This window comes from Arachis ipaensis, chromosome B06, assembly GCF_000816755.2.
Source record: "Arachis ipaensis cultivar K30076 chromosome B06, Araip1.1, whole genome shotgun sequence".
Lineage (NCBI taxonomy): Eukaryota > Viridiplantae > Streptophyta > Magnoliopsida > Fabales > Fabaceae > Arachis > Arachis ipaensis.
Window position 1 is genome coordinate 70,034,233 of NC_029790.2, and position 10,942 is coordinate 70,045,174.

Sequence of the window (10,942 nt, forward strand, 5' to 3'; positions counted from 1 at the left end):
AAATAAGAGAAAATGATTGAACTAGAAAGTAACTGTCCAATGTGGTAGGAATAAAAATAAAAGTTCAGTGGTGGTAATTGCTTGATTAGTTGGTAAGCTCAATAATAAAAGATGTAGGATAGAATGTCTCTTGTAGTGTGAACTTAAGTGCTGTTGTAGGACCTTTAGTAAATAAATATCCTTGGAAAAAGAAAGAGCAAGAAAAAGAGAAAGAAAAGCCAAGAATTGGAAACAAAAAAATGAAAGAAACAAATAATAAAGCTAGACACCAATAGCTTGGACCTTAAGACACATGCCTGTGGTGCTATTGTATTAGGATCTGCTTGGATTATTAGGTTCTGATGAGTATGTTAAAACTTGGTAGCTTGGATTAACTAATCTGGGATTACCAACCGAAAATCCACCATCAAGAGCAGCCTAACTACAAAGCATTTAGTAACCCAAAGAGGTGCTAGGCATCAATGCTCTTAAGAAGAATTGTGGGCCAAGTGTCTATAGTGAAGAGGTGTTGAGTAAAATTGAGCCAAAAAGCTGCTGCAAAAACACTTGACACTGAGCTACAATTGAAAAGTAAGTTTCTGAAGCAAAGGGAAGAAAGAAAATCTAACAAGGATCAATAGAGAATAAGGTCTTATAGCAGCAACTCTAGTTAATACTCAAAGAGACATTTCACATTTGGAAGTTGATAATAATTCAGCTGCATTCTATCTTCATAAAATCCCATGAACCAAATTTAATTACCTGCTAAATAAGGACATATATGCTTTTCTGTTTTCTTTCATTTCTTCTCATGTTCTAGTGCTTGCTTGGGGACAACAAGATTTAAGTTTGGTGTTGTGATGACAAGTCATCTTATGCTAGTTTCACAAGCATTTTTCATTTGTTTCATTAGGTTTTATACACTTTCTTGCACAATAAGTAAGTGATCGGAGTGGAATTTTATGTTTATCTTGATTCAATCAAACATCACTAACTTTATACAAAATCATGAGATTTACGCAAGAATTAGGTGATTATTATGAATGGTGCAAAAACCTTGTGATTTTGGTGAGACTTTGATTGCTTGTTTGGATGATTACAGGTGAAAAATGAAGAGAAAGAAGGGCAGTGCAGAATAACGCTGCGCTCAAATAGAGAACGCCATGCTCTCTAGTGACGTGCACACGTACAGGACGCTTACGCGTACGCGTGCATGAGGCGTAAGCGTGGAAGTGATTGGCGCTCATTTGCAAAAGAAGCGCTACGTTAATTTAGTGAGTGTTTTCGGGTAGATTTGAATTTGGAATTGAAAGTTTCACAATCGACGCGCACGCGTACATGACGCGCATGCGTCGATGGAGCATCTGGAATGAAGCATGCTTACGCGTGGGTGGCACAGAAGGTTGGAATCACAATTTTGCTATCCACGCGCACGCACAGAGTACGTCCCTAGTGACACAGAAAAGAATCCTAAAGGGGAACAAAAGGGAGTGAGATGGGAAGAATGCAAAGCCATCACCATATTGAAGGAAGTCTCAGAAGAAGAAGGAATCAGACCCTCAGAACAGGAGCCAGAAATCTTGAAGGAAGGTGTGGAAGAAGCTAAGCAGGAAGGTGAAACTAAACAAGCCAAGGAACTGCAAAAAGGCATGCTGGAAACATACCAACCAAAAGCACCATTTCCTCAGAGGTTAGGAGGAGGTGAAAAAGGGAAAACCTATTCAAGGTTTTTAGAGACATTTAAGTCTCTCCATATCAATATTCCCTTCCTTGAGATTCTCCAGCAGATGCCTACACATATCAAATATTTAAAGGAATTGCTAAGCAAGAAAAGAGTTTTGAAGGGAGGACAAACTGTAATAATGAACAAAGAATGCAGTGCCCTCATCAAGAAGGACATAGTCTCTAAGAAAACAGACCCAGGAAGTTTTCATATCCCCTGCATCATAGGGGAAACAAAAATTGACAAAGGATTCTGTGATCTAGGAGCTAGCATAAATGTGATGCCTCTGACTCTTATGAAGAGGCTACAACTGAATGAGGTGAGATCCACTGATGTAATCATACAACTGGCTGACAAAACTCAGAAGCAAGCTGAAGGGGTAGTTGAAAATGTGCTGGTGAAAGTGGAAAATTATTTCTTCCCCACAGACTTTGTCATTTTGGACATGGAGGAAAGCTACCTACACCCTATCATTCTGGGAAGGCCATTTCTAGCCACCACTAGAGCGCTCATAGATGTAGAACAAGGAGAGCTAATTTTGAGAATACATGATGAACAGCTCATTTTCAATATTTTCAAACCTGCATCTGAGCCTGAATCAGAACCTGAAAAGCCTAAGGATGATAGTAGCCATCTGTGTTTGGAGGAGAACAATCCAGCAGCTGAAATTCTGAAACAGTCCTTGGAAGGCAAACAAGAATTGCAAGAGTTAAAGCCACAAGAATCAATAGAAACAGATCAGAAGGATCCTCCTGGCATAAGGGTCAATGAAGAAATCCTCAAAAGAAAGGGAAGAATTGTAAAGAAGTTGCCAAGAGGATGGAGAAACAAGAAAATTCCCACTGAAGGTTTCTCTCCGGGAGATAAAGTGATATCAAGTCATTATCTGCCAATCCCACCTGGCCTCAAAACCATTCCTTCCCAGCTCCCTCAAGTGTTCACAATCAGGAAAGTTCTTTCTATGGAACATTTGGAAATCATGAAGGAATCAAATGGGGACGTTTTCATAGTGAGAGGAGAGGACATCAAGCACTACAATCCGCCCTAACAAGGGGCAACCGTCAAGCTAATGACGTTAAAGAAGCGCTTGTTGGGAGGCAACCCAACCTGAGGTAATACTCCCTTGCTGTTTCTTTTATTTGTTTCAATAAAAAGGTGAAGTAGTTTCTGTGCATTGCAAAGAATTAAGTTTGGTGTTTCACACCAAACAATGAATTCATGGATCAATAATTCAAAGGGGAATGTGTGACTCTAAGTTTGGTGTTCACACACCAACTTAAGACTCAGACACTTGCCCATACATAGTTGAGCTAACCACTCAAGTGCTTGAGAAGCAACCAACTTCATCACTCTTTGCAGGAAAGGAAACAAGGATCTGAGAAAGAACATGAAGCAACAACTAGGAGAAGAAGGAGAAATCAAATTGTTTCCTGGCAACAAAGAGAAAACAAGAAATTTCACAAGGTGGTGGTGTTCCTTGACCATTCTTTAAAAGGCAAACAAAAGCATGCTTGTTCTGGTTTAAACTGTAATTGTTGAATCATTCTGGAATGTGAAGTTTTTAGTATGTTTGTCTGTTTATTGCTTTGAATAAAGTGAATGCCTAGATGTTTGGATATAACTTCACCTTCTTAAATAAATGCCTGCCATGCTGTTCTGTTTCCAAAAATAAAAGAAAAGTTTGAACAAAAGTAACTTGGCTTAATTAGTGACAAATCAAGTAGAATTAAGAGGTGGTATGCATGCTTGATTGTTTAGTCAGATCACTGGAAATAGAGTGTAGAATTATCATTCTTTGTGTAGAAATTGAAAACTGTCTATGGATCTTGATGAATAAATGTCTTTGGCCATGAAAAAGAAAGAAAAAGCCACTGAAAAAGGACAACCAAAAAGCAAAAAAATTGAGAAAATAAGCTAGGCACCAATGGTTTGAACTTCTGAGACAAATGCCTGTGGTGTTTATGTATTAAGGATATGCTTGGATGAATAGGTTCTGAGGAGTGTTTCAACACTTGGTAACTTGGGTTAACTAACCCGGGATTATCAACCAAAAGTCCATTATCAAGAGCAACCTAAATACAAAACATTTTGTCACACAAAGAGGTGCTGGGCACCAATGTCTCAAGAAGAAATGTGAACTAAAATGCCTGGAGTGGATATGTGTAGTGCACTGATAAGAAAAAGAAAATGATGGTATGAAACCCAATTGAATATCATGTTTATGGGATTGGGCCTGAAGGATTGATGAGTCTGGAGCTTTAATTTGTTGAGTCTTGTGTCATTACTTGTTTATCACTAAGTTTGCTCAATGAATGTTACAGAATTGGATCACAACCTCATCAGGATTATGGATCATAAACCCAAAGCAAAAGGAAATCAGGGAAAGGCCTCAAAGCCCAAGAAACACAACAGAAGCTCAATTTAGAAAGTGTATAAATAGGATAGAATTTAAGTTGGTTGACACACACTGGAGGAGATTTATACACGGGAACTTTGGATCATTTTCTTTTTAGTTTTGTAATTGAATTCAGAGCTATGACTCACTAAACCCCTTTCATTGGGTTAGGGAGCTCTATTGTAATTCAATGAATCAATAATAGTTTTATCTTCTTCTTCAATCTTTTCTCTTGAATTTTGTTAGAAAGTTTCTCGATCTAATTCCATTGGGTAGTTGTCTTGGGAAAGAAACTACCCATAATTGGAATCCTTCGGAACCTTGGGAAAGGAATGGAGGATTCATGCTAGAGAAGCTTTCTCACAGTGAATTGGATTGGGGTTTGGATGGATATTGTGACATGTAATCCTACCAAATTGTGGTTCATGAAACTGTGTGGTATAATCAGTGATCGAGCATCATCTCTTCTTATGAACATTTAAACCAAGGGATTGGGAATTTGTTTGTTTTTAGAGAGAATTGGTGAGCCAAGGGATTGGGATCCAATCATATAAGATTGCCAAGCAAAATTTAATGAATGCATTGGTTGGGGAAGGGATAAAAGTTGTTTTGATTCGGAGATCTCAATATCTCCTAACACCAAATGAATTCCCATTTCTGATTTACCACTTTCTCTTTACATTCTGCAATTAAATTCATGCAATCACCCCCATCCCTTTTAATTTCAGCAATTTAACTTCTCGCTCTTTAATTCATGCAATTTTACATTCCGCAATTCGCATCTAAATCTTGATTCCGCTCAACTAGAACATACTTCTAATCCGAATTGCTCACTCAACCAATCCTTGTGGGATTCGACCTCACTCTATTGTGAGTTTTTACTTGACGATAACCGGTGCACTTGCCGGAAGGAATTTTGCCGATCGTGCAATTTCCTAAATCGTAGCATAACAAGTTTATGCACATCAGCGCACGCGTGGGAAGCGTTCATGGCACGAACGTAGCACTCACTAAACGAACGCTATCAAGGACACGCACGCGTGAATGGTGCGCGCAAGCCTGATGGAGGCTGTAGATGGCAAAGACGCATACGCGTAGGTGACGCGTACGCGTAGGTGACGTGTAACGGCCTAGCCCCGAAGAAACGGCGCTTTTTCGGGATCAAACCGATTTTTTACAGAATTTTTAGGAATTTCTATGCATATAAGCACCTCCACTGCACAGGTGCTGCGTCATCAAGCTGCTGAGTCAGCAGCTTGATTGCACAGGACACCTCTCCTAATCTAAGTAGGCACGTCGCGAAGAGTTGCGTTTTTGAGCCACTTCGGGCCCGAATTTCAAAATTCTGATTTCCGTAGTTAGTCTCTATGTGACGAGCCGGTCACGAATTTCGAGAGAAAATTATATTAATATAATATTCATCTATTATTATTTTATTCAGAATATTATATTATTATCTTCTCTACTGTGATTAATGTTGATCTATGTTTAGTAATATAATAACTGAGCTTGAAATCTACCGGTAACGGATAATACCGACATTCTTAGATGAACTTAGCACTGCTAAAGCTTCATCATATATCTTTTATTCTTATGATTTTCCAGTTACTAGTGTCATTTACACTAAGTAACTTAATGTTTATCCATTAGTAGTGTAATTACTTAAGTTCTAATACATCTAGCTTTAGTAATTATCCTTTTCTGAGATATTTTGACAAGTAACTTTTGGATAATCATCATTCAAAAGCCACGGCCTCCGTTTTGATGTTAAAATAGGCGTAAAAGTGCTTTTGGAAGCTTGTTTTTGGTGCAATCTCGGACAGAGGTAAGGGAGGTAAGGTTTGGTAAATTAATCAATGATTGGCTGTGTTCTTGAAGTGTTAAACCAGATCTTGTTGCTTGAGATTTGATTTTGGGTGTATGTGTGAGGGTTTGATCATGGAAACTTCTTGTTTAATGCTTGAAAATCATGTTTATGATGGTTTTGAAGTGGCTGTTGGTGCTGCTGGAAAACGTGACATTCCAGCCATGAAAATCATGATTTTTGATTCTTATTTGATGTGTATTTGATGGCTGAAAAGTTTCTCTTTGGTTTGATAAAAATTGGGTTCAAATCGGTTTCCGAAAAGATTGAAAAACTAGCTGAAAATCAAGCAGAAATCTGATGAACTTTTGGAAAAAAAAATCTTTTAGGTTTTTGGAAGAACATGAAAACGTGTATTCAAGGAGTTTTGGGGGGTCCAAATGCAATTATTAAAAAGTTTGGGGTTGAAAATTAATTAATCAAAAGTTAGGGGCTAAAGTGCAAATATTAAAAGTTATAGGGGTCAAAGTGCAATTTCCAAGAAGTCCAGGGGTCAAAATGCAATTTTTGAAAGTTAAATAAAATATTATTATTTTAATAATAAAATATTAATATATTATTTTATTAATAATATTATTTTAATAATAATATTATTTTATTAATAATAATAAAATATTGATAAAAAGACAGTTTTCCCTGAAAGCCTCAGGAAGGCAGATTTGAGTCCAGAATTCTCTAATTTCCTTTACTAAACACCTAAGAAGAGGAATAAGAGAAGATATAGAGGTATATGAGGTAAAGAAACAAGATTTTGAAACCTGTGTTTAAGTTAAAAAGAAAAGGAGTTAAAAGTGATATAGCTGTGTACCTGACCTTACAGAGTAAACAGAGAATTGTAAAATGAGCTTCCTGTGATGTTGTAATGCTTGATTTATGATGATTGCTAAATGATGGAAAGTATGGTTATATGTGAATTATGAGCCTTCGGGCAATGCTTGTGAATGTTGTGCGGGGACGCCCGTATTGTGATGTTGCTTCCCAGACAGGCTGCGGTAGAGTAGAACCAGCCCTGCAAGCTGAATGCTTGGTAGAGGCCTGACTTGCATACCTGCGGTATATTGAGACCGGAGCAAATACCAGCCCTGCAAGTCAAGAGCACTTGGTAGAGGGTATGCGGTACTTAATCTGGGATTAAGTTCTGGGAAGGCCTTATCTGACTTGGAGGGTCGGATTGCGTCGGGTGCGGGTCGAAACCGACAAATGAGCTCATTACCTGCAGTAGGGACAGACATGCATCATACTTGTTTGTGCATTATTTATTGCTTATCTTCTTGTGTTCTTGTTCTATTAATGTGTGAATGTGCATTTACTTCCTATTTTCTCTCTTGTTCATGTGTTAGTTTATGTTGCTGTTATGTACATATTACTCTATATTTATTTATACTTCTATGACCACATACATTATAAACGAACTTAACTGTAAACCACGACCTTACTAAGAACTCCCCAGTTCTTACCCCTTACACCTCTACAGATGGACACGAGAGTCCTATTCTACGAGATTGATCCATCGTACATCGACGAGGACCTGGTGCGTGGCGAGTATTACATCTACTGTGCGGTACCTCATATCCGTAATTATGTAGTTCGTGGTAGATCTTTCCAGTACCATATTAGGACAGCATACTTTAATCCTGATGCACCCTATGACTTTCCTTTATCTTGGTTACACCCCGGCGGACCTGGGATACCTCATCCTGAGGAGCAGATGCCACCTCCTTCTCCCGACTGTATTTTGTTTGGTAGCTATCCTTTTATGGTTCCTGTGGCCAGCAGTGGTTCCTCTGCTATCACTCCGGCAGAAGAAGAGGACGAGGAAGAAGAAGATCGAGAGGAAGATCCTAACTTCAAAGTTATCTCCTCTGACAGCAATGACGATGAGCCAGGCGAGGCGCCAGCAGGCGAGCATCACCATTTGCCCGGTGATTTTCCGTGAGGAACTCTAGACCAGGATTGAGGAGAATTTTTAAGACGCCTAGTCTAACTTCAGTACATTAGAGTGTCTCCCTCACTTTTGTTAGCATGATTAGAGGGAATAGGCATATCATAGAGTTAGGCTAGCCTGGGTGCCAACTTAGGGGCTTTTGGACAGGCCAGGCCCTGGGGCGTCTTATATACATATATGTATATACTATATGAGTCATTGACTTAGGGGTGTTGTACCATAGCTCTATGCTTATATAACTGAATCACTTCTGTAACATGATGTATATTATAGTGTGTTGTTCCATATTCTGTTATCTTTTGTCTTATGTATGTGAATGTTTAATTATCCCTTGATATATGGAAGGTATGCGACTTTAAATTATTCTTGTTAAAAAAAATTTACTTGTAAAATTCGCGGGGTTTTAACAACGTACAGGCTTATATTTATTAATTAATAATACAAAAAGGAAAAACAAGTTGGTAACATTCGATTTCTAGTATGATCTAGACATGCTAGAAGTTGGGTCGTTACAATTTGGTATCAAAGCGGTTTTTCCTGTTAGAGCCTGGGGAATGGACTGAATCATGCTTTATTGCATGCTCTGTGGTGTGTCTCATGCTTATAGGGTATCTATGTGATATGTGTTGCATGAATGTCTTTGTGCTTTCATTCTGATAATGTTCACGCCCAACCTGAGGTATTAAGACTGATCACCTTGGTATTGATTGTTTGGTATGAACAGAATCAGGATGCCTCCACGGAGACGTAGCGATCGGGAAAGGTCTACTGTTAACAATCCGCCACGAAACGATGATAATCTGTTTGCTGCGATTCACGCTATGGCTGAGGCTCTGCGTGAAATGGCGACTGCTACTACCCGAGCAGTTAACCCTCTGGGGGAACGTAATGGAGAGCGTAACAATGACCGTAATGGTGAGAATGGTGGGAACAGTGATGGAGATAACATGAATCATGATAGGCCTATGACATTAGCTGCTTTCTTGAAAGTTAATCTACCGAAGTTCAAGGGTACGATTGTAGCAACTGAAGCTGATAATTGGTTCCAAGGCATAGAAAGGTCCTTGAGGGCACAACATGTCCCGGAAGAACAGTATGTAGAATTTGCTACTTATATGTTGGAAGGGGATGCTCAGCACTGGTGGCAGGGCATTCAACGTTTACTGCAGCAAGATGAGGGTAATATTTTGTGGGATGTTTTCAAAGAAGAGTTCTATAAGAAGTACTTTCCTAGAGCTACTCGTGAGGCAAAGGAGATGGAGTTGATGCAGTTGAAACAGGGAAATATGTCTGTTGCTGAGTATACAAGGAAGTTTGAAGATTTATGTCGTTTTTCCAAGGTTTGTCAAGGGAATCCAGCAGATTTAGAAGAGTGGAAATGTTTGAAATTTGAAGATGGACTCCGTGAAGATTTGTTGAACTCAGTGGTTCCATTGGAAATACGGAATTTTGCGGAGTTGGTTAATAAGAGTCAGCTAGTAGAGGACTGTGCTAAGAAGATAGCTGCAGCTCGGATGAATCACCCAGGATGTTCTTGTCAGAATTATAATCGGTATACAGCTCCTCAGGGAAGGAATTTTAAGCAGGGAGCAATGCCTTCACGAAGGTACAATTAGAATAGAAATGTTCATGCACGTCCTACAAGAGGGAATGGAGGAAGAATGAGACAGGATATGGGTAAGCGACCTCAGCAGGCGCAGATGCGACCAGTATGTAGGCAGTGCGGAAAGGAGCATGGAGGTAGACCTTGTCAGCTTACAGGCGTTATTTGTTTTTCTTGTGGTCAGCCTGGACATATGGCTAAGGACTGTCCGAAGAAGCCAGTACAAGGAATAGATAGGCTGCGACAGCAAGGACGTGTGTTTGCTATGACTACTGATGACGCAATGAAATCAGACTCCCTAATTCAAGGTCAGTGTTATGTCAAATCTCGACTCTTAACTGTACTATATGACTCTGGTGCATCACATTCATTTATTTTTGAGACTGTTGCGCATGAGTTGGGATTAGATTTCACCATGTTAGATTATAATCTAATTATTCGTACACCCACATCTCAAAATGCCTTGACTAGTCAAGTATGTCAACAGGTGCCTTTTGTTATTGAGGCTAGGACTTTTATACATGACCTGGTTTGTTTGCCTTTGTGTGGTTTAGATATTATCTTAGGTCTAGATTGGTTGTCCAAGCATCATGTTTTTCTTGATTGTTTTAAACGAATTGCTACATTTCCATCATCTGAAATGCACACTGAACCAGTTGAGTCTTGTACTTTCTATTTGAATTCCCTAAGAGTTATTTCTAGTAATAGTGGGTTAGAGGGTTACGTTCTACTATCGGCTAGCTCAGAAACTAATGAACAAGACTTGGAGCAAATCCGAGTGGTGAAGGAGTTTCCTGATGTTTTTCCGGATGATATACCTGAGTTTCCACCTTAGAGAGAGATAGAGTTTAGTATTGATCTGGTTCCTGGAGCCAGACCAATTTCTATAGCACCGTATCGGATGTCACCGTTGGAATTAGCAGAGTTAAAGAAGCAGTTGAATGAATTGCTGGGGAAGAAGTTTATTCGTCCGAGTGTATCACCATGGGGAGCTCCAGTGTTACTAGTAAAGAAGAAGGATGGTGGAATGAGGTTATGTGTGGATTATCGGTAATTGAACAAGATCACAATCAAGAACAACTATCCACTCCCAAGGATAGATGATCTGATGGACCAGCTGAGAGGTGCGACAGTATTCTCGAAGATTGATTTGCGGTCAAGTTACCATCAAATCCGGGTGAAGGAATCAGATATACCTAAAACTGCCTTTCGAACTAGGTACGGTCACTCTGAGTATACGGTTATGTCCTTTGGACTGACTAATGCTCCTGTTGTATCCATGGATTATATGAATCGCATTTTTCGTCCGCATCTAGATCAGTTTGTGGTAGTCTTTATAGATGATATCCTCATCTATTCCAAGACAGAAGAAGAACATGGAGAGCATTTGAGGATTATGTTGCAAATATTAAGAGCACGGAAGCTATATGAGA

At 39.2% G+C, this 10,942-nt stretch overlaps 1 protein-coding gene across 1 annotated transcript; it reads left to right on the plus strand.

Moving 5' to 3' along the window:
• Window positions 9,580-10,344, plus strand: LOC107646944. Its single transcript, XM_016351085.1, has one exon. The coding sequence runs from the start codon at window positions 9,580-9,582 to the stop codon at window positions 10,342-10,344; it is 765 nt and encodes a 254-aa protein (XP_016206571.1).

Excerpts from the sequence above, each read along its gene's own strand:
- LOC107646944 (XM_016351085.1), top strand. The coding sequence starts at position 9,580 with ATGGGTAAGCGACCTCAGCAGGCGCAGATGCGACCAGTATGTAGGCAG.